Source organism: Lepidochelys olivacea (assembly GCF_965140295.1).
Source record: "Lepidochelys olivacea isolate rLepOli2 genome assembly, chromosome: 1".
NCBI lineage: Eukaryota > Metazoa > Chordata > Testudines > Cheloniidae > Lepidochelys > Lepidochelys olivacea.
In genome coordinates, this window is record NC_140411.1 from 59,740,871 (window position 1) to 59,765,711 (window position 24,841).

General features: G+C 44.6%; 1 protein-coding gene across 9 annotated transcripts in view; it reads left to right on the forward strand.

Moving 5' to 3' along the window:
* RCBTB2 (RCC1 and BTB domain containing protein 2) overlaps window positions 1-24,841 on the forward strand; it is an 84,302-nt gene that overhangs the window by 26,414 nt on the left and 33,047 nt on the right. For all 9 annotated transcript variants that reach the window (XM_084610930.1, XM_084610931.1, XM_084610933.1 and 6 more), the window contains 3 exons: window positions 8,349-8,456; window positions 10,505-10,647; window positions 12,317-12,507. In XM_084610930.1, the coding sequence (XP_084467056.1) occupies window positions 8,349-8,456; window positions 10,505-10,647; window positions 12,317-12,507 (442 nt within the window). The remainder of the gene's footprint in view (window positions 1-8,348; window positions 8,457-10,504; window positions 10,648-12,316; window positions 12,508-24,841) is intronic.

Consider the following 24,841-nt stretch of genomic DNA (forward strand, 5'->3'; position numbering starts at 1 on the left):
GCAACAGTTACCTTTGTCATCTCCCAAGCAGATGTCTTACACCCTACTTGGGCATTTCCCATCCTAGGGTGGATGTCATAGTTTTTGCAGTACACCACAGCTGCCACAGTGTCCCTACTTTTGGCTGGAAATACTGCATTCACCATGCTCTGTACTTCCCCCGAGTGCCTGGTAAAGGTAGGCAGAGAGCTTATTTCATTGATCTAGGCTTTAGGACCCAGAGAATTCCCCTGCAAGTCAGTAGGTCTTGTCAGTCCTGCTGCTCAGGTATTTGTTTGCATACACTGAGAAAGTAACTTGATTCCTACTCTGAAACGTGATTCCTCTTGGATACTGACAGGGGAGATCTATCCCTGTCAGCTATCCCATTAGCATTTTGGCTAACACAATCTCTTGCTACTCTGGGACTAACAGAGGAGACCTGATTTATCCTTTCTGCTTTGAAACCTTCCGCAAAAGCAACGAATATGGAATATCTTCTATTATACCTGCAACCAGCATCCCAGACCCTTCCTGGGTCTGTACAGAAATCTGTATGTAGAGTGAAGGCTTTTATACCAGGAACTTTAACCCGCATTACACATCCTGGCAGCATTTCATGTGTTTCATGACATGGGGGTTAACTGTCATCTTAGCTCTAGTATCTCTCCATCCAGTGAATGTCTCTCCATTGATTACCACCTTCCGTTCCATTCCCACTAGCTATGCCATGGATCTGCACCCAGGAGGGTGCAGCGTGACTTGTAGGCAATGGATTGGGGTGTAAATGGTTCAGTGTTAGCCTGTCTGCTGATGGCATATAATGTTCTGTGACTCCCTCCCTCCGTCCCTCCCCTCCTCTCTCAGTCACACAGATAATTCTGTGAGGTTGATGTTCAGCTGACATTTCTAGCACTGTACCTGGGACTCAATGGGCAACCTGGGCAATTGCGAATAAAGTGACTCTGCTGGCCATGTATGGCACACTGCTTTTTCCCATTGGTTTCCCTCCCCCCTGGGAGTGGGTCTCAGTTTAGGCCCAGTCCTTGGACTCTGATCCCATTCCATGCCTGTTAGGTTTTCTATCAAACCAGGATGACTAGCCACATAATGGTCTGCCAATTTCACAGATATAATAATATCTCTAGGATTTTTGTTTGATTTCAGATCAGGGTGGCAGAGTTTATAGAACTGTTTTATATTCATTAATTTGTAGGACTCATCGACCATTTTGACCCTCCAACCAGTTCCCCATTTCCTTACATAATACCTAATTAGAGCTGAAACCTTAGCATAGGTCATACCCCTTTCTTCTCTGAATTTCCTGAAACCTTCTCCTATATATACCAAGAGTCAGTTTAAACTTTGTCAAAAAAGCTTGTTTACAATTATTTTAATCTTTGTAATCCCCCCTTCCCATAACGGTGAAAATGTCCAAGACCTTTGTCCCAGACAGTACTGGAGTCAGCTACTGTACTATGTCCTCGTTCCCCACCTTATTCAGTTCACACCCCATTTTGAAAGCAATAAGAAGCACATCCATGTCATCCCCCCCCCTAAAGTGATGAAGGATGGAAGGTTGTGGACAAATTGGAGAGCCCGGCAGAGGGCAACGAAAATGATCAGGGGGCTGGGGCACATGACTTACAAGGAGAGGCTGAGGGAACTTGGCTTGTTTAGTCTGCAGAAGAGAAGAGTGAGGGAGGATTTGATAGCATCCTTCAACTACCTGAAGGGGGGTTCCAAAGAGGATGGAGCTCGGCTGTTCTCAGTGGTGGCAGATGACAGAACAAAGAGCAGTGGTCTTAAGTTGCAGTGGGAGAAGTCTAGGTTAGATATTAGGAAACACTATTTCACTAGGAGGGTGGTGAAGCACTGGAATGGGTTACCTCGGGAGGTGGTGGAATCTCCATCCTTAGAAGTTTTTAAGGCCCGGGCTTGCCAAAGCCCTGGCTGGGATGATTTAGTTGGTGTTGGTCCTGCTTTGAACAGGGGATTGGACTAGATGACCCCTTGAGGTCTCTTCCAACCCTAATCTTCTATGATTCTAAGTAATTTGGAGTCTATGCCACCCACTAGGAGAGGTACAGGAGGTCTGGCTTTACCTATTGGATTAAGGATTTGAAGGCACAGTTTCTCCATCTCGAGCTGATATTGATGTTCCTTGTCCTTCTGTTTCTCCTCAGACTAGCACTACTTCTGCTTTTCTTCTCTCTCATATTGATGTTGGTGCTTCTTGTACTGGCACTGGTTCTCCTTCTCTTCATTTACTGATGCTGCTGCTCTCAGTCTGCAAGCTGTTGGATTTCCAGACACATTCTGTCCCTCTTCAGCTGCAGCCTCTCCTGCTCTAGTTGTTGAGCTATCTACAACTCCTGTTGCGGGGTGTACTTGGCCTTCATGTACTTGGCCTTCATGGTACATAGCTGCTGCCATTGTCAGTCTCTTCCCTGTTTCTCTCTGGGGTTAGATTCCCCAATTTTCCTCGCCTGCTTGACTCTCTGCCAGTGGGCTGGAAGTTCCCTGCATACCTAACCCATTATTCTGCTTCTGGTCATTAGAATTGAGAAATCAACTAGCCGTGTTCTACTCTGATCCTCAGTGTTGAGCTGCCTTCCTCTGAATAGCCCGGACAGCTGATTTTTCTTCAGCTGTTCATAATTCATCTTGTCATCTCTCTTTTCGCTGTTCCTTTCCCGAAAAGACTATTGAGTCTTTTCTCTTTGCTTGTACCCATTCAGGTACTTGCTTCACTGATGTTGGCACTTATGCAGTTCACACTGTTACAGATCCCTGCACATTCTGCCATGAATGGGCTGGGTCAAGCAGCACTTTCAAGCTGCCACCTTTATGTGCCCCAGGTTCAGCACATCCCTATCCCCGCTTTCATGTTACAATTATACTGGTAGTAACCCACTTGATGAGCAAACCCCACAGTATTTTTGGGTGCTACAGGGATCTGTAGCTTAGGTAAAAGAAGTGTTGCTGCAGGGTAAATGGGGAACCTAAAGACACAGAAGAGTAAAGTTCAAAGAGAGAGAGAAGCAACCAGCTTAATCATAAAAGTTATTTATTGAATAATAATGATGATTACACAAGGAGAGCCTAAACCAACATAACAGTTACATTATTAAAGGTTAATATCTCAGGCAGAAAAGAAAATAGAGAGAGAGAGAGAGAGAGAGATCTCACCCACTCCATGAGGCTTGAACTGGTCGGGGTTCCCAGGTGATGGTGGTAGCTCAGGGTCCTGAGTGCTGGAGACAGGCGTAGCCCCCTGCACGATCAGGAGAAGATGGAGTCCCAGTGGAACTGATGCATTGTTGGATCCAAGCATCAGAACACTTACTTGAACATAGGTAGGGGTTTTTGTAGAGAAACAACAATGGTTCAAGGGAGAACACTAGATTTGTTTATGGGTAAACTGATGACTCAAGGGTTTTCTTTAGGCTAGACAATAGGAGCTGATCACTCTTGGCTATGGGTGGTGTTTTCTTCCAGGGACCTCACAATTCAATTAGGCTGCTTCAGTATATTGGATATCAATCAAGGATTCATTACTAGAATTGGTCTGATAACTGCTGAGCTGGGTGTGTGCAGGTGTAGGTTCATTAACATCTGGAGCAGAGATCCCCCATGATGCAGTGCTTCCCTGCTCTTCTGGTCCCAGAGTTCAGTGTGGTTCTCTGTTCTCCATTCTGTATGCGAATGGAGATGTCTCCTTGTCCCATCTTTCATGCAGATGAGGCTATGGGAGTTGCCTCTGTTCTCCATTCTGTATGCTAATGGAGATGCCTTAATCTTGTCACCCTTGTCAGGAGGGGTCTAGGTGTGTCTCCCAACGCCCTTCACTGCTCTCTGCAAGTCTTTTCTCTGAACAGTTTTGGTTCAAGCAGAGACTGCTGGGGGAGGAAGGGTGTCTTTCATGGTTCAGACAGGCTAGATACTGCGCCCTGGTTCCCCACGAGCACAGAGCTGTCTGGTATCAAGGCTTCTTTGTAGGAATCCCTACATGGACTGTACATGTGTACTTTTTGAAAATCTGTGACTGGGAATAATTTAGAAGAAATCACACCCTCCTACTCAGAAAATCCCCAAAGTCGAGATGATTTTGGATGCCCACTCAGGAAGAGCCCTCTTCTTAGAAGGACTCCTGAATATTCAGTTTGCTATTATAAAACTGTGAAAGAATCCCAAACAAATAATAATATTGTTTCTTATCGCCTCAGGCACACATGATGCTTTATGCTCATTTCAGAATGAAACCTCTTCAGCATTGGCTGGCAAAAATTACCTGCCAAATTCAAAGAGCATTTATATAAAGCTAATTGTCCCAAAAGAGATGCTCCCATCTCTTCCCTGGTAGTCATAGTGTGCTAAATAGCTGTTGCATTTGTTCCTCCATCACCATCAATAACTGTTACGTCAAATTTGTCCAACCTGGGATGGGGAGTGCACTTCAATGACCTGACACAGAGGTGGGCACGCTACGGCCCATGGGCCACATCCGGCCCGCGGGACCGTCCTGCCTGGCACTTCAGCTCCCCGCCGGGGAGGCTAGCCCCCGGTCCCTCCCCCGCTGTCCCCCCTTCCCCGCAGCCACGCTGCCGTGAGAGCAGCACTCTGGGCAGTGGGGCTGCGCACTCCTGCAGGGCAGCGCAGCAGTGTGTCTGGCTCCCGCCGGGGACTGCGGCGGCCAGACATGCTGCTCTGAGTGGCATGGTAAGGGGGCTGGGGCAGTCAGGGGACAGGGAGCAGGGGGCGGAGGTTTGGTGGGGCAGCGATCAGGGAGCAGGGGGCAGAGGTTCTGGTGGGGGGGGGCGGTCAAGGGATGGGGAATGCGGGGAGGGGTGTGTTGGATAAGTGTGGTCTGTCCGGGAGCGGGGGTGTGGATAGGAGATCAGGGAATGGGGGTGTTGGATAGGCGTAGGGTCCCAGGGGGCCTGTCAGGGGGCGGGGGTGTGGATAGGGGACAGGGAGTAGGGGGTAGGGTCCTGGGGGGCAGTTAGAGGCAGGGTGTTCCGGGAGGGAGTGGTTAGGGGACAAGGAGCATGGGGGGTTGGATGGGTCAGAGGTTCTGAGGAGAGCAGCAGGGGTCGGGAAGTGGGAGGGGTCGGATAGGGAGTGGGGGCCAGGCTGTTTGGGGAGGCACAGCCTTCCCTACCCAGCCCTCCATACAGTTTTGCAACCCCAATGTGGCCCTTGGGCCAAAAAGTTTGTCCACCCCTGACCTAACAACTCATTGTTGGAACCACTTTGAATAATGACTGCATATCTATGTATTGGAGATGACGGCAATCCATCTAGGTCTCAAATTCTTTCTACTTCACTTAAAGCATAGTCCAAGTAGTCACTGACAAAATGACAGCTGTGCTTTATGTGAACAAACGAGGAGAAACTCCTTCCACATAGTAGTGCAAGGAAGTTAAAGTACTATAGGACTGATGCATCCATGACAGCATTTACTCAATAGTACTTCACCTAGTGGGAAAGGACAACAGCCTGGTCAATCAGCTGACAGGGAGGGGAAGAGCTACAGGAATGGTCCCTAACCCCATCAGTGGCAGAAACAGATGTTAGCAGTGAGACACAATACCAAATACCTGAGGTTCTGCTTGAGAGCAGGAGTAGGCAGCCTGCCCATTTCAAATGCATTCCTATCCGGCTGGGGAATAGGCCTCCTCTACACTTTATCCCTATTTCCTCTAATCCAAAGAGAAGTACAAAAGATAAATACTACAGTTCCATGGTAATTCTTATTGCTCCAACATGGGCAAGGCAGCAGTGGCTTCCAGACCCTTATCTCTCCAGGTGAGTATATGGTTCTCTCCCTGTGATGTTACCACAGGTGTGTTCTCAGGAGGCCAGCCAAAGCTTGCACTCAGACCCCACAGTCCCTATACTTTAACAGCATGGTCGAGAAATGCTTGTTCATCAGGCATGCAACACATGCTACTAAACTCCAAAAAACAATCTATACATAAGTGCTGTGACTCCAGTAGATAAGAATTGTCTTTTGGGCATTGGATAAAAACATATCTTCATCATCAGCATTAATTTAGTCCATACTTGAATACTTGCTGCACCAGAAGCTGTTTGACCTATCGGTATTCTTGCTGAAAGTCACTTAGTTGCCGTTTCAGCCTAGCAGTGGACAGCAGACCGAATTTATCCATGACTCGGTTAAGAGATTTATGAAGGGTATAGTGAACATCTGTCCACCAGACAAGAAACTCCCCTGCCATCATGGGATTTTAATCTAGTCCTTACTCAATTTAATGAGACCATCCTTTGAACCAATACATGTGTGTTCACTGGTTCACCTGTCAATCAAGACAGTATTTGTTATAGAAACAATAGCTGCCAGAAGTATAAGCAAACTGCAAACCTTGATGGTGTCTCCACCATTCACAGTGTTCCACAAGGACAAAGTAATCCTCCACACACATCCTAAATTCCTTCCCAGCGTATAATAACTGATTTCAATCTTAAGTGAATAATTAGTCTATCAATATCCTTTCCAGACCTCATGCATTTAAGTGAGCCAGAACTCTATGTCCTAGATGCTAAAAGGTCAGAGGCATTCTCTTTAGGTAGTCCCTAGATCTCTTTATATCTTACAGAGAGAATAGTAAGGGCTAGGCTATTTCATCTCAATGCTTGCCTAATGGGTTAGACTGTGTATTAAGGGGAGCCACAAAGCCTCTGTCCTGTAAAAGTTAGTACACATTCCACTTAGGGCTAAGGCAGGTTCTTTGGCATGACTTAGACATATTTCCATTATTGAAATCTGCAGAGTTGAAACGGAGTTCTGTACACACATTTACTAAATATTGCTTTCTCTTGCTTTAGCATCCAGATCTGATGCACAGATTGTTAGGGCAGTACTCAAGACACTGTTTAATTAGGTCTGTGTGTCCCAGCTGTGTCCTCAGTAGACAGTATTGCTTATCAAACTATCCCAAGAGTGGGAAGGTGTACAGACTACTCAAAGAAGAAATGAAGGCTGCTTACCTGTAAGTGGAGTTCTTTGAGAAATTGTACAGTGCATGGAACTGGACTCTACATATTCCCAGTCCATGCTCACCTTTGCCTCTTCCTCAGAGTCCTAATTATATTCTTGAATCTGAGGAAGCAGTGCAGGAACTGAGATGGCTGGAAAACCACACCCTTTGGTCTTCAGAAAGTTCAGGAACAAAAATGAGAGGAGGGGGTGCAAGAGCAGTGCAACAGGTGCTGCTCTGAAGCATTCTACCCAAGATGGTGAATGCGTAGAGTCCATCTTTGAGAACTCTAGTTACAGATGAGCAACTGTCATTTTCCCCTATGGAGTTTTTGTTTAGATTTCAGGAAAAGAGACTGAAAAAATCTTACACATCCACTCATGCAGGATTTACTCTTATTTGTAATTCACATGTTTTGTCTTTTCCAGTTTGTCTGAACATATCTAAAAGGCTTTTCAAAACAGATGCCATAGGGACAGTGCTTTTTTCTTTTTCTTTGTCCATAATTGGTTGCTATTGCAAATAGGTTATGTTTATTAATGTGATAAAACTCATAAAACCTGCAGTTCAGCGTTTGAATGAATGGAACACTTTTTTCACTAAAGAGGTAGCAGAGTAGTGAAATATACTTCCCCAGATGCTTTTTTGAAGTATTCAGAATAATGTCCTTAAGTTTACTCAGACTATATCACTTGTGTTTAAGACCTGCTTCTTCCAGTTCAAGATATTTTTGTTTGTTTTCTTTTGGGATCAATTTTTAAATAAGAGATGAGCTCTATGAAAAAGGAAGCTAGAAGCAGAGCTTGCTTTGCATACCAGGGAACAGAACAGTTACTAGTAGTCCACTTCTATGTACTAAAAATTCTAAGTATTGGATGATATATTCCTGGAAGACTTGGACTGGGCAAACAGAATACATGGGGTAGAATTTTAGTGCACTGTATAGTTGATATTGTCAACCGGAGTTGTGTGCGACCTGCCATATAATGTGCAAAAATATTTTTATAAATCACTAGAAGAAGAGACATCAGAGGGGTAGCTGTGTTAGTCTGGATCTGTAAAAGTGAGAGAGAGTCCTGTGGCACCTTATAGACTAACAGACGTATTGGAGCATAAGCTTTCATGGGTGAATACCCACTTCGTCGGATGCATGGGTATTCACCCACAAAAGCTTATGTTCCAATACGTCTGTTACTCCATAAGGTGCCTCAGGACTCTTTGCCCCTTTTAGAAGAAGAAAGTTTCTTTGGAGGTGTCATTGCAGAGACTTGCACGTTATAACACTGTAAAATAGATATGTTTTTTTTCAAGAGAAGTGGAGAAACTACATAGCAAACTAATTAAAATCTCAATCTTCCTTTTTAGGTCTATGTCTGGGGTTACAATGGTAATGGCCAGCTTGGATTGGGTAGCAGTGGTAATCAGCCAACACCCTGTAGAATAGCTGCTTTGCAAGGCATTCGTGTGCAGCGGGTATGTTTATTATGTCATGTCAAGCCCTTTATGAACAGAAGAAATAGCATGTGGCAAATGCAGATTCTAAAGGGAATATTCTGCACTCAATGGAGGCAAGGTATTAGTGGTTTGGTTAAAGCCCTAAACATAGTAATGAAAATATACATCTGAAAAATGAACTTTCCCCTCCACTAGACAGAAGGGTGAAAATGTAGCCCAGCTGAAGTCAATTGGAGTTTTGCTATTGACTTCAGTGGAGCCAGGATTTCATCTGAGGAATTTTAGGGATCTTTATAATCCATGTTTAGTTCCTCTTGAAAGGTAATTGGCACTCTCATCTTTCATTGACATCTACTTTTGTTTGTCAAAGCCAAAGTTTTTTGACCACCAGGCCACACTCCAAGGCCCCCTTGTTCCCCTTGGCTGTTCCTAGGAAGAAGAAAATGAATTTATAAGAGATGGTGCTGGAGAAATCTGTCAGTGGATGGTTATGGGGGATTTAGGAAAGCAGTCTTTTGAAGATTGGTTCCTAATTGTAACATTGGATGGATGTTTTTTATCAATTGAAATAAATAAAAATACATAGCTTTCTGTCCAATTCCCATTCACAGGTAAGGGCCCTCACAAGAGATAGCTTAGCTGGGAGGGCATCGTAATGGAGAAGGAGGTCCCTAGCATAATTAAGAAAAATATTATTTCCTACTTTCCATTTTCTTTTTCTCCTTTTAAGAAAGTGTTGCTTTAATAACAAGTTTTGATTTAGGTCCCAAGTATTTACAGTTAGATATAGGCCTTGATTCAACAAAGGACTTAAGTATACTTAAGTATATGTTTAACTGTAAGCGCATAACTAGTCCCATAGAAGTCAGTGGGATGGATATCACATGCTTAAACACTTAAGTCTTAAGCTTTTAGCTGGATGGAAGCCATAGCGTTTAATACTATAGTTCAATGGGACTATTTACAGTAGTTAGCACTACACTTGGTAGCTAGTATTTACAGCATCAGGCCCATAGTTTCAAACTTTAATTTATGCCATGATACGAGTTTTACTGCAAAATTTGTAAAGTTCTCCTAGTTCTCTCTCACTTCACCTGCTTCTGAGATCCCCTTGTTGTGTTTCAATGTGCCTCTGTTATTTCTTCTTTTGTACATTTTTCATTACTGTGCTCGTAAAAGGTTATTGGCTTGTGAATTTTTAAAAAATATAAGCAGGTTTTCTCACATGCATTTCGTTGCTCAAAATCTCTCATCCTATTTCTGTTCCCGATTATAGTATGATCTGTGTTTGTTATTTTTGTAAGTTGTATTGCCTGTGTGTAGAGTCCCACCAAATTCAGGGCTATGAAAAACGCATCACGAACCGTGAAAAATGGTCTTTTTGTGCTTTTACCCTATATTATACAGATTTCACAGGGAGACCAGTGTTTCTCATATTGGGGGTCCTGACCCAAAAGGGAATTGCAGGGGAGTTGCAAAGTACTTTTAGGGAGGTCACAGTATTACCACCCTTACTTCTGTGCTGCCTTCAGAGCTGCGCGGTTGGAGAGTGCGAGCTGCTGACTGAGGGCCCAGCTCTGCAGGCAGCAGCGCAGAAGTAAAGAGTGGCCATACCATACCATGACATCCTTACTTCTATGCTGCTGCTGGTGGTGGCTCTGCCTTCAGAGCTAGGCTCCCGGCCAGCAGCCGCCACTCTCCAGCTGCCCAGCTCTGAAGGCAATGCCGCCGCCAACAGCAGTGCACAAGTAAGAGTAGCAGGACAGCAACCTTCCCTACAATAATCTTGCCACAGCCCCTCCCACACAAACACAACTCCTTTCTGGGTCAGGACCCCTACAATTACAACACCATGAAATTTCAGATTTAAATAGCTGAAATCATGAAATTTACAATTTTTAAAATCCTATGACCGTGAAATTGACCAAAATGGACCGTGAATTTGGTAGGGCCCTACCTATGTGTTTATCTTCTTAGATATAGAATCAACAATATGAAAATATATTTATTTGTCTGAATTAATTTGCTGGTAAGTAAGATGAGATTTTTTTTATTATTCATTGCAGGTTGCCTGTGGCTATGCACATACATTAGTGCTAACAGATGAAGGTCAGCTGTATGCATGGGGAGCCAATTCATATGGTCAGTTAGGCACTGGCAATAAAAGTAACCAGTCTTACCCTGCACCAGTTATTGTTGATAAGGACAGGTAATATTTACACTATAATAATCAGGCATTAATCAAAATAATCACGGAAGTGCTGCGCAAAATCACAGTGACTTTTTTAGTAGAAATCACTTGTAATTGCTAACTATGGTTATTTCACAGACCTAAACCTGAATAGATTCTAATGTTGGCTGACATTTATATTTGTAAGTTAAAATTTGACCTAGCTGGAAACATATGCATTGCCATGATAAATAGATGTGAAAGGGAGACTACAAATTCTGGGGCTGGCTGTTTCCTGCCTCTCTTTCTCCTTCAGCTGCATCCTACTTCTCAGAGTATTTTATGAGTTTTAATTGTATGCTGTCATTGGTGCTGTGCTGCCACTTCTCTATACTGAGTCAACCAAAAACAAGGCTTCTTATTTTTTTACAATTTATTTCCTATGTTAATAATAGTTTACCATTAAGATTGATCAAACAAAAAAAATGTGGAAAAAGTCAGAAGAGTGGATATTTACAATTTGCCTGTAGCTATTGCATTAAATACCCCTTCTATGTTTTGTAGTCCTAGATTAGTAAGGGAAAGGCTGGAGGGAATAAAATTATATTTCTGCCTGAAAATTTAGCTTTTACAAATTTCTTAATCTTAGTTTCTGATAATCAGTAATAGAATAATTTCTATGGATAATGCAATACTTTGTGTTTCTATCAGTGGAAATGTGAATGTGTTCCTTACTAGAGTATATTAGGGTCTTGTTGAATAAACCATTTTGGTTTTCCTGCTGTGAAAGACTTCAAAAATGTGAAAGACTTCAAAAATGTGTAATGCTACTCTTACAATTGTTTCTGTCTCCACCTGCTAGAAGGAAGAGGTCACTGCTATATGATATTGTGTGGTGTTATTTCCTCTTAATTTGTTGCTTTTTTCAAACATCAGTATTTATTTTTTGCTTAAAATATTTGTGCCGCAGTCCAAATATGTTTAGTACCTTTTAAAAAAAATGTTATATATTGCCTTCATCAGTTGTTGGCCAAATTCTGTGTTCCTTATGACAATGGGAGTGTTACCTCACACTAAGGGCTGCAAGATTTTGTCTTAAATATATATATATACAACTTCACCACTAATCAGACAAGTTATACTTCAGACTGCAAAACAGTGGGTTGTGTAACATTGAATGTGAGGGAGTTTTGAAAACCTAAAATCAACCTCTAGGGTTAGTGAAGCATCTTAATATAGCTAAAGTGAGGGGGGTAATGTTCTTTAATTAGTACTTTCCTTGGGTCTAGGTCTTTCACTTGGAAAATGTTCTAAAAGATGGCCTACAGAATAATTTAGTTAGTACATGTGCATGCATATTAGTTAGAAGTAACGCCAAGAATAGGTGTAATATTGTAATGGTTGCACTTTGATGTGGTATTAATTAAATAGTAAAATATTCTATGATAAATGTGATTTGCTGTTTTCAGGGTTAAAATTGAGAGGAGTAACTAGATGCTGTATATGTACAAATAGCAAACAACCTTATTTTCAGTTGTCTTGCATGCTATGGAAACATTTTGTTATTTATGAGGGGAGTGGTGGGGGGAGGAATATATTCCCATAAAACTTGAAATGCATGCAAGCCTACAAAAGTAGGTATGTGGTAGTAAGCTTTTTCACTGCACTTTGTCCTTATGCCAGTGTTTTTGTTTGCTTGTGAATTTAGAGTTATAGAAATTGCAGCCTGCCATTCTGCTCACACTTCTGCTGCTAAAACCCAGGGTGGCCATGTGTATATGTGGGGTCAGTGCCGTGGCCAGTCTGTGATTCTTCCACATCTTACGCACTTTGCCTGCACAGATGATGTGTTTGCTTGTTTTGCTACTCCTGCTGTGACATGGCGTCTCCTATCAGTAGGTGAGCTTACCGTGTTTTTTGTTGTTGTTGCATCCTAATCTTTTTTTTTTTTTTAATTTGGTGCATAAGAAAGGATAAACGCATTTGAAAAATACACTTTAGTTAATTTTAAAAATTTAAACTGGAAAATACAACCTACAGTATTTGTTAATTTTAATGACTGGAACTATGGAACTGTAAAAAATGCTGAGACTTTCTGACAGATTGTAGGTGCTAAATCATAGGCAGTCAGTTGCGTTTTATGGGGTGACATTTTTCTGTGGCAATATACAAGATGGTCTCCTTTGTTTTGATTGGGAGTGATTGTACAGGCAGGGCTGGCTCTAGGCACCAGCAAAATAATCAGGTGCTTGGGGTGACACATTTCTAGGGGCGGCATTCCGGCGCCGGCCATGCCGCCCCTAGAAATGTGTCCTCGCCACCCCAGCTCGCCTCTGCTCCGCCTCCGCCTGTTCCCCTGAATGCGCAGCCGCTTCTATGCGGCAAGACTGGGAGGGAGGGAGGAGAAGCCGAGCGGCGGCGCGCTCAGGGTAGGCGGCGGTGGTGGAGAGGAGGTGAGCTGGGGCAGGGAGCAGTTCCTCTATTCCCCCCCCACCCTCGCTCACCTCCTCTCTGCCTGCTCCCCTGAATGCGCTGCCTCTCCCTCGCCTGAGAGGGATGGGGGAGAAGCAGAGCAGCGGCATGTTCAGGGGAGCAGGTAGAGCGGAGGTGAGTTAGGGCGGGCGGTTATGTGGGGGGAGCCGCAGGAAGCAGTGGGGTGGGGAGAAATGCAGCACGCCTGGGGGAGGAGGCGGGGCTGGGGATTTGGGGAAGGGGTTGGGATGGGGCGGAGTTGGGGCGGAGCCGGGGGGGCACCAAAAAAAAGCAGGATGGGCAAACATTTTTTTCTTGGGGCGGCAAAAATCCTAGAGCCGGCCCTGTGTATAGGTATCCTGTTCTGGAGGTCCCTTCTCATAGCTCTGTTCTCCATAGTGTCTGAGGGCTTGTCTTCACTATGGGCTAAATCAGCACTGCTGTGATGGATGCAGCGGTGTCAGTTTAGCGAGTCTGGTTAAGACATGCCAAGTCGATGGGAGAGCGCTCTCCTGTTGACTTCTGTAAACCACCGCAACGAGAGGCAGAAGCTATGTCAACGAGAGAGCTTCTGTCAACATAGCATGGTGCAGACACTGCAGTAAGTCAATGTAGGTTACGTCGACTTCAGTTATGTAGTGCATGGTGGCTTAGGCAAGACAAGTAGAGCTGCTGAGTGGTTTGGATTTGGAGAACCGGGGAACCTTTTTATTCCTTTTGTGGTGGACATAGGGAGAATAAGCGTGTTCTATCTAAAAATGCAGTTTTTTAGATTTAAGCACACACAAACATAAGCAATAGGTTTAGAACATCCCAGATATTTACCTAACATCTGGATCACTATTGAGTAACTAACAGGCGGTTCGCAATGGCCAGTTGTTCACCCACCGGGGGAAAAGGTCTCTCAAGATGTCTTCAGAGGGCTGCTCCAAAGTACACTCTATTAGCTAACCTTTTATGACTAACTTCTACAAAACATATAGATCATAATGACACCTCCTGGATCATCACTTTTCTAACTTTCAATAAACTTTTAATATCAGAGAGGTTTAGACTCAAGGTATTCCAACCACCAAGGTTTTTAGTCTCAATTCTTTACTTGTTTATCCCCTCCTCCCATTCTGATTAGCAGAAACTGCCAGCTAGATATAACCTTGCTTCTAAAAGCCTGTTTCCAAATTAATCCTTAACTATGTGGTATTCTGTTTCATTAATTCAGGGTGGCTGAATGCACATAATATGGCTGCAATTAACTTGATCACGTTCTGGGGTATACACCCCTCAAATCCAGGGCAACAGGGGCAGGGGGTTGGGGCGCGGGAGGGGGTGAGGGTGAGGGCTCCAGGCGGCACTTACCTTGGGCGGGGGGCTCCCCAGAAGTGGCTACATGTCCCTCGGTCTGCTCCTAGGCAGAGGCACAGCCAAGCAGTTCTGTGCACTGCCTCCGCCTGTAGGCGTCACCCCTGCAGCTCCCATTGGCTGTGGTTCCCGGCCAGTGGGAGCTGTGGAGTCGGCGCTCGGGGCAGAGGCAGTGCACGGAGCCTCCTGGCTGTCCCTCCGCCTAGGAGCCAAGGGACATGTAGTCACTTCCACGGTGCCACACAGAGCCAGGTAGGGAGACTGCCAACCCCTCCTCAGCATCAGCAGGAGTCCCAGGCCATGTGCTGCCGCCCGCCCACCCTCAGCACCAGCGCGGGTCCTAGGCTGCCTGCCCCCAGAGCGCCCCTGGGCTGCCCTCTTCCCCCCCCCAAGTAACAAAGGCTTAGTCAGGGGCATATAGTACAAGTCACGAACAGGTCACAGGGCGTGAATTTTTGTTTACTACCCGTGATCTGTCCATGACTTTTACTAAAAATGCCCGTAACTAAAACATAGCCTTATATATTACTCATGCATGTGCATATTTGGCTGCTTGTGTTCGTGATGCACATTTTCACCAGGAGTGCTTGTGTCAATGCAAAATGCAATGCTCTATAGGTAGGTATCCCAGCGTGCCATGAGCTGCTGTCCAGTGCAATGCCTTTTGGGAAATTTTTGGCAATGTGTTGTGAGGTAGAAATGAATCGTGCAGGAATCTCTGTGAGCTAGGGGTCAAGTTCCCACAATGCAACTTTCTCCATCCTATAATGTCATCCATATCCCATAATCTTCATACTTTTAAAAAAAAATTCCACAAACCTGCACTGCACTTTTTGGTGTCCACCACTTCTAACAGAAGCACAGAGCTCGACACCATTCTCATGAACATTGCAAATACAGGACACATGATTCTTCTGTATTTTCAGACCTGCAGGATTGCTACTAGTTAGTGGGAAATCGTTTTGAAGTTGGAAAATTCACAGTGGGGGCCATTGTCATGCAAGTGTGTAGGTCCATTAATTGTTTCTGCTACACAGGACTGTAGCTCTTGGGAATTTGAGGGACATAATGGAAGGATTTCCAGCAATGGGCTTCCTGCACTAAAGTGGGGTGATAGACTGCATACATATTCTTATTTGGCAGTCCACCTTGCCACAGAGTACATCAACAGAAAGGGCACTTCTCTATGATTATGCAAGGGTTAGCGGATCACCAAAGACACTTCACTGATCTCAGTGTGGGCTGGCCAGGGAAGGTGCATGATGCTTGCATCTTTAAGAACACAGGACTGTTCAGAAAGCTGCAAACAGGGATGTTCTTTCCTGACTGGCAATATTGAAATGCCATTAGTAATCCTGGAGGACCCAGACTTGCTCCTTTGGCTCATAAAATGTATACTGGCTACCTGGACAGCTCCAAGGAAGGATTGAATTACTGTCTAAGCAGGTGCAGAATGACTGTTGAATGTGCTTTTGGTAGATTGAAGGGATGCTGGCAGTGTTCACTCACTAGATTAGATGTCCGTGTGAAAAATATCCCAATGGTTATAGCTGCCTGTTATGTCCTGCACAATGTCTGTGAGGTTAAGGGGGAAGAGCTGCTGCCAGGGTGGAAGGCAGAGGTAGAGCAGTTGTCTGCTGACTTTCAACAACCAGACACAAGGGCTATGACGAGCTCAGCATGGAGCGATTCAGTTGAGGGTGGCTTTGAAAGAAGACTTTAACAGTCAGCCACTATAGTGTTCTGTGCTGGTCTGTTGTCTGGGTCTGAAGCTTTGGGTGCTGGTAAGAATTGTGTGATGCTTGCAGTACATTTATAGCTGTGACGGTGTTTTCTTGAATCTATGAGTTGTGTGGTGCTCTACATTTACAAATATGGGATTCTTTGAGTAGTGCTGTGCATTTTGCACTATGAGTTGTGAATTAATAAAATAATTTTATTTCCAAAAAACAGAAAGGTATGGAATGGCAAAAAACAGTGCAGATAAACCATGTACAAAAAACAACAGGCAATACACTATAAATGTAACAGAGCTTTAAAACTGGAAAGACACCACTATTTCTGTCCATTTCAGTACACAAATGATGTCCATTGTGGTTGAAACAGTAAAATTTCAGTCTGTATTCCATGGGTATGAGTATAGGGCAGTGGTATTGAATATTGGCACTGTTTTCTACAGGTGGTTGTGATTTTAGCTGATATCTCACTTCTGCGGGTAACAAGGCACAGAGAGCTCAGCTGTTACTAGCATCCCAAAGCTGCCTGGGCCTATATGCCCCTAACCTGTTTACTGCAATGGTACCTGTCGAACTCATCATGGAGTGATGTGGGAAAGTGTCCTACTGTGGAGGAAGAAATAAGGCAGCCATCTCTAGAAATCTTTGGGAAAGGATTGCAGAGTATCTCCATGAAAGTTTCATCAAAAGTCTCTCAGAAGGATGCAAGGAACAAACTGCTCTTCATGCCCCTCCTCTACCACCTAAACCAATAGGGGAATGAGCAAACACCAGATGTACCTCTGTTTGTTACACTGCTACCTCTTCTCATATGAGTAAAACAGTAAAAAGTCTATACCTGTGTCATGTTAACCTGGGGATGGGTGCCATCTTTAAATTTAAATGTTGTAAGGGAAAATACATGCATGCACTTACCTGAGCTCTCTTCCCCTTCACTGGGTTCATCTGTGCTTGGCTGGCAGGACTGACTAGGTTGTTGTAGAGACTCAAACAGGTCCTGATTTGTGGTATGGCTGGATCCTACCTCTGCATCTCTCTCTCCTCCTCTTCCTCCTTGCTGTTCATAACAGGGGTTTCTGTCTTGGACTCCTCCGAGGTATCGACAGTGGTTTAGGGGTTGCTGGTGGGGTCTCTGCCAAGTATAGCACGCAGCTCATTGTGAAAGTGGTAGGTCTGGGTGCAGCACTAGATAGATTGTTGACGCACCTGGTCTTGTGGTTTGCCGGCTTTCCCGCAGTACTGCTTCTGATCTCTGTCATACGCCTTTTCCTGCACCCCCTGTGTAATCTGCTCATAGATCTCCACATTTCCATGGCAGTGTAATAGCTGTACTTGCACTGCCTCTTCTCCCCACAGGCTCAGGAGATCTAGTACCTCTTGTCTGCTCCAGGCAGAGGTGTGTCTCGTGCATGGAGCTGGCGTGGTTGGCTGGGCAGTTGCACACAACAAGGAATATCTGCTAGGTGTGCTCACAAAGCTAGACAATCAGGAAAAGGCATTTAAAAATACACATGGGGAGGAAAAGCTTCCAGCCTCTGTGACCTCTGAGCAGTGGAGTTTACAATTGTGACCAGAGTGTCACTGTTGCAAGAAATGGGGCATTGTGAGACAGCTGCTGGAGGACTGTTAGAGTTGATGCAGGTCATTCATTGTCTATACTTGCACTGCGTCAGCCTCAGAAGATTGACCATGGGGCTCACTGTTTGGGGAGGTGGTTTTAGTGCATTGCTGTAATGAGGCGCCTGTGTTGGCATGAGACAAATTTGAGTGTAGACACATACACAAACAGGTCAACTCAAGGTGTCTTACACCAAGCTATCTTTGTAGCATAAATCAGGTCTCAGCAAGTGAAGAACATAGCAACCCATTTACTTAGTGTTCTGAGCTATATTGAGCACATTACTTTTGAATTCCAGTTCTGTACTGAAAAAAGAAAAGGAGTACTTGTGGCATCTTAGAGACTAACCAATTTTAAATTGGTTAGTCTCTAAGGTGCCACAAGTACTTCTTTTCTTTTTGCGAATACAGACTAACACGGCTGTTACTCTGAAACCTGAGTTCTGTACTGGTTTTCTATTTGCTTCTGGGTATCATGCGCTTTGGTCCAAAACTGTTTAGTAGTACGCACCCAGTTCCTGAGTATCTTTTTACTATTTGAGACAAAGCAGTTGTGTTAATAGGACCTACTTTTAAGCTTTGAGGGACTGGCAAATTCAGTGGTGAGTCCTCTACTCTAGAATTTGCTTTACTAGACCCAGCATTTGTACTTTAGAACATAGCGTAAGGCCTCCTCTGTTAGCTCAGAATTTTGCCTGAGAAGGTCTGTTGTAAAAGGGTGTTATATTGATAGGATTGAGGAATGTGGCTGTGGTCCATAGGGTAGCCTTTTTAGAAACTGAATGCATTCTCTGGCTTGGTTTAGATACTGTTAGTATTTGCTTTATATTAATTTAAATTTTATTTTAATTATGTTAATACACTAAAAATCTTAGGCAATGGGTACAGCTCATAAATGTGTAAGTATTTTAATTGTAAATTCCATATAAAATAAATCTCTACCATGTTTAGGGTTTACGTCTATGAGAAACTGTTCCTTTGTGAAAAACATTGAACAGATGATTAAGTACATGTTGCTTTGGTTAGGTTTTAAAGCTTAGATGTAAAATTCACTGAAGTGTTACGGTCCCCACTGAATACCAGATCTACATTTATACTGGAATAGTGTTAGAAAGAAACACAATTAGAGACCCTATTTCCTTTGACTAAATTAAAATACTCTTCCAGTTTATTAGGAATAACTAAAGTGCTCCAAGGATGCAGCTGATCCAGAGCCTGTGTATTTAACATTCTTGCTTAGTTCAGTTAGTAGGTATAATGGTCCGCATTCCAAAGATGGCAACAAAACTATTATTCTTTAGATGGGCTAGTCAGTGTAGGTTAACTTCTAGTGCTACAGTGCATTAAGATCAGAGTATCCTTCTTTGTCCCTCTGGTTCCAGCCAGCAACTGATCTGCTCAGGCTCTGCAGCTCCTTTTATCTGAGCCCACTGGGCACAAAAGCAGCCTTTGTAGGCAGACCTGGAGGGCCCACCTCTGCAGCTCCTTCCTGGGGCAAGGTGTAGTAGGATTGAAGGGCCTCCAGCAGGGGCTATGAAGGGCCTGCTATACACCATCACATACCTTCCCTCACAGAAAGTATTTGAGGTGGTGGTCCTATTGAGGGTAATGTCCCTCCTATAACAGTATTTGCCCTGCTTATTCAGGGTCTTCTCCCCCCAGGCCTCTGCCTAAAGAGCATTTCACAATCTCTGGCCTTTGTAGTCAGGTTCTTCTCCCAGGCCTCTCTTGAGAACTTTTATCAGTCTCTGCCCTGGTTCCTCAGAGTCTGTCTCCCAGCCTCTATACTTGGGGAGCTTGTAGCAATCTCTGTCCTGATCTTTCAGAGTCTTCGCTTTCTGCCTGGAGAGCTTGTAGCAGACTGTGCCCTGGTTTCTCAAGGTCTCTTGACATGTAGAGCTTGTAGTGGGCTCTGCCCTGGTTTCTCAGTGTCTCCCACCCAGGTCTGTCTGCTTGGAATGCATGTACCAGTCTCTGCCCTGGTTGATCAGGGTCTCTCTCTCAGGCCTCTCTGCCTAGAAAGATTTCACAGTCTTCACCTGGTTTTCCTTGTGGCCCCTGTGGGGACATCAGTGTGCACTGACACCTCAGTAAGATTTGTGTCTGTGATCACAATTATTTCATTCACTGTCTCTAGTGCCAGCTCTGGTGCATGTACCTCCTATGCATTAGTGCTGTCAGACACCCTCTTCTTCTCCTTCCCTTTCTTGGGGCTCCTGCATTTCTTCCTGCAGTGTGTCCACCTCATCAAAGGGAAAAATCTTTTTATATGGCCTGTAAGAGGTTGAGCACTCACCTCCGCGGCACCTCCTGCTGGTTAGTCGGGAATTAGCTCATTCCAGCCTCAGAGCACCTCCTGCTGGCCAGTGTCTCTCCTGTAGTCACTGCTTGTCTTTCATTATCAATCTCCACCATTATACTTCAGGCTCCACATCCCTCCCTGCCCGTGGTGCTCCTTCTCTTGGGTATTGCCTGAAGCAGTACTCCCACACTTGGGGTCCTCCCCTCTCCAAGGAACCCTACCTCTAATCCCACCTCACCTCAGTGACCCACTGCCAGTCTTCATCTAGCCCCTTCCCTCAGGGGCAAACTGCAGTCTGAAATAGTCACTCATCATCAGCCAGGGGGTTGGACCTGTTGCCTCTTCCTCCCCTGGCTGCCTCCCCACAGCCCTAGTACCTCCTCGGGCCCTGACAGCAAGGCCTCGGCCTGGGGATTTTCCAGGCTGGAGCTCCCCCTGCCCTTCCCCAGCACTGCGCTGTCCAAGGTACCCTTTTCCTCTTTCAGGCAGCCAGGTCCATCTCTCTCCAAGGTTGGAGAAAAACTGACTGCTTTCTGGCCCTGCAGCCTTTTATAGGGCCGAGCCTGGCCCTGGTTGTCTGCCTCTCAGCCTTTTCTGATTGGCTCCCAGCCCTAGCCCTCTCCAAGGGCTGGCTTTTAACCCTTTCAGGGCTGGAGCGGGGTAACCGCCCGGCTACATGGCCAACCTCTCCACAACAAAATCAATTAAGCCTTTTCCATCCTTTCCCTGGAGGGGTTTCTGTGGCTCTTCCTGCAATTAGCCCCAGCAACTCTGTCTTTTCCCCCAGTTACCCAAGGGCGCACTGTCTTAAATATCCCATCTGTACAGAACCATAACATCTCCTCAGCCTTAGGCCTCTAGCCCACTAGCTCCCTCTTATCTGCTCAGTACCTGAAAGTGTTGCCAATTCTTTCCTGCAGGATTTGTAACAGGTCCTGTTGCTGCTCCTATAGCCTGGCTAGCTGCTGTTGCGGTTCCAAACTGCAAACTGAATATCTGCTCCACAATCTCCTTAATAATATTCTTGTCCCACATATTCCCTGGGATCCTTGCTTCCTTTCCCCCCAAGTGTTGGGCTCTTTTTCTACATGAGATTTTTTTTGGCTGCTGCCTCCTGCACTTCACACTTTTGAAGCTCTCCTGCCCCATGGCTAAAGGAGAGATCACCAAATCCCTGGTAAATGGAGGGGAGGATGAACTCTGTGTCCTGCTCCAGTCCTGGTTACTATACTCCAGGTCTGCTGTTTTCCCCCTCTCACACTCCCATGATGTGGTTTCCTCTACTTACAGTTCAAAGACCTTCCCAGGCAATGCCTCTTTATGTTCCCCAGCTCCCCACACTTCAAACACCCTGGCCCTGTGACTTCACTCTTCTTGGCCCCAGGCTGTGTTTTATCAGTCTTTTAAACTACCACTGGAGTCTCTGGAATCTGAATGCAGAAGTCCTGTGTAACCCAGACCACCTCAGTGTCTCAGTACTCAGCACCTGCCAGTAATTCCCCTTGTCTCTGTTACTCTAGGGGTAAACTGAACGTGCATGCCCCTCTTGTCCACAGTATCTGCATCCCCTTAGTGCAGTGGCCTCCAGCTTTGGAGGTTCATGCCCCCCCCTTACCCTGTCTGCGCCCCTCACCTTCCAAGAGCTGGGAGCAGGGCACAGCTCCACGGGGTGAGGGGGACGTGGACAGAGGTAAGGGGGTTGAGGCTGAGGCCACAGCTGGGGGGAGAGGTGAGGCCGGGAGCAGAGCTGGGGGCAGGACAAAGCTAGGTGGTGCTCCCTTCCTGCCTGGCCTGGGCCTGCCATGCCCCCCTAAAGGTTCCTCCACGCCCCCCCCCAAGGAAAGCTTTTAGCCCATTATCCCTACAGTGAATCAGCCTTGAAGGTTTTCATATGGGCTTCCGTAATAGGAGATAAACAAATTCTTTGCTCTGAATCATTTGTGCCCAGTTGATTCTGGGATATTAGCATATTTGACCATCAATAGCCAATTTATTTACCAACAGTTGCAGTTTATTTATCCTCCATGTAACTGTCTCTTAATTTTTAGCCTCAGTAAGGATTTCTGATGGACTGTATCTGTTACGTGGGGTTCCCTAAACCCAAACCTCTTGGTAACTTTACTCTCTGCGAGGTGGTATCAGGATAAACCAAGGGAGACGCAGTGCTTCTGTCTGCTATATGGCTGACACAAAAAAATCAAAACCAAGTGCTTTCACTTAAAGCTAGCACTTGATTAGTCTCTAGCACTCTCGCTACAAGACCTTTACTCAGAGTCTCTGCTTTATTTAATCTCAAGCACATACAAACACAAGAGGTTATAGAGCACCCCCAAACATTAGTTACCTGTGGTCTGGAGGGGTCTCGAGTGGTCAAACGACAAATTTCCAGTGGCCAGCTATCCATCTGTTGCCAGGAGTTCCAAGAGATGTCCAGAAAGTCAAATCCAAATTCCTTAGACCTATCTACCCCTTTTTATGTTAGTAACTGCTACAGTTACCTCAACAATATGTCAATCAAAGAAAAATCATTAAACAAGTACTTTTTAAGCAGTTAGTTATACAGATGTATTTTTGCAGGGACATATACAAGGGCCCTGGGGGTGGGGGAAATAAACAATTTGTTACCCCAGCACAGTAGTATGCCAAGCTATTATTTATAGGGTTGTCAAACGATTAAAAAAAATTACAATTACGAGATTTAAAAAAATAGCTGTGGTTAATTGCAGTTTTAATCTCACTGTTAATAATAGAATACCAATTTAATTTTATTATAAATATTTTGGATGTTTTTCTACATTTTCAAATATATTACAACACAGAATACAAAGTGTACAGTGCTCACTTTATATTATTATTTTTGATTACAAATATTTGCACTGTAAAAAAGAGGATAGACTTCATCAGAGTTTTGTGGACTAACCGCCAGAGCCTACCTGCCCATGGAGAGATTCCATACTATGTCCAGTCTAATCTCTACAATACAGTGAAGCCTGCAGATAACAGCAAGGACCTGCTTACAACTTCTGGGCCATATGTTGGCCTCCATGTTTGTCACTCCTCACGTGAAACTGCACCAAGTATAATTTTTTTATCTAAATTTTATCTAAACTTGGCCTTGATAATTCAAGGTAGAGGGCATAAAAATTTAAAGCTAGCACATTAGGGAGAGTTTGTTTTCCTCTGAATTGTGATTGTGTAAAGACAAGTATCTTCTATAGATCTGCAGACTAAAATACTACACAGTTACACTTTTGAAAAAAGGAAGAAATGCATACAAATATACTAAAATGTGTAAAGTTCTCAATTCAAAAATAAGGTATTTTCACTGTCAGTAAGTGCTTTCCCTGATCCATGTCAAATATGTGCTAACTACTTATGCTAAACAATCTGTTTCATCTTGCATTTAGCTGTGATGCTCAGAGTACCTTTACCAGACCTGAAGAAGAGCCCTGTGTGGTTTGAAAGCTTGTCTCTCTCACCAACAGAGGTTGGTCTAACAAAAGACGTTACCTCACCCATCTGGCCTCTCTAAATTCATTGTTTAGGCAACCTAAAAGCTCTAATGAACACCTAAGGTTACCCCCTTTATGATACAGGCTGTAAGACAAAGGTTATACACCAAAGTCTGTGCTTGATCAGCTCTGCTAGTAGGAATTAGATGCATCTTTCTGTAACATATTTATTCTGTCTAAGGCCACATCCCAGTGCTGAGAGGATGTACCCTTAAGTATGATGCAGTCAGAGTTAATATTTGTTCATAATTTACAAACACAAAAATCACAGGGCAAAGGATTCATTCTGTGGTTCCTACCTTCTTGCATGCTTAAGAGCAATCAAGTGCACTGATATTCCCAGCAAATAAATTAAGACCTATTTAGAACACTTTCTCTGAGGTCAAACCCATTGTGGACGTATTATGAAACCATTAAGTATACTTAAATCAATGACTCCTGGGCATCCTGTGGACTCCATACAACTAAGTTCTTGTCTACACTACAGATGCTACAGCAGCACAGCTATGGCACTGCAGCTGTGCCACTGTATTGCTGTAGTGTAGACACTCACTACAGTGATGGAAAGGGTTTTTCCACTGCTATAGTTAATCTACATGCACCTGACAAAGTGGGTATTCACCCAAGAAAGTTTATGCTCCAATACATCTGTTAGTCTATAAGGTGCCACAGGCCTCTTTGCCGCTTTTACAGATCCAGACTAACACGGGTACCACTCTGATACGTGCTCTCACTAAAGTCTCTCATGACCTCTTTCTAGTCAAATCTCATGGATTGTATTCTGTCTTTGGGCTTGTCTACACTTCCGGCTAAATCGGCACTGCTGCGAGTGATGCAGTGGTGTCGATTTAGCGGGTCTGGTGAAGACAAGCTAAGTCAATGGCAGAGCGCTCTCCCATCGACGTCTGTACTCCACCTCCCCAAGAGGCAGAAGGTAAGTTGGTGGGAGAGCATCTCCTGTGTAGACGCCGCTGTAAGTCAACCTAAGTTACATCAACTTCAGTTATGTAAGTTATGCAACTGAAGTAGCATGACTTAGAACTACTTACAGCATTAGTGTAGACCAGCCCTTTATCTTCCTTGACCTCTCTTTGGCTTTTGACACCATCAACTGCTACCTATGTCTTGAAATTTTGTCCTCTGTTGTCTTTTGTGGTTCTGTCCTCTCATAGTTCTCCTCTTATCTCTCTGATTACTCTTTCAGAGTCTCATTTGATGGGTCATTCTCCTACCCC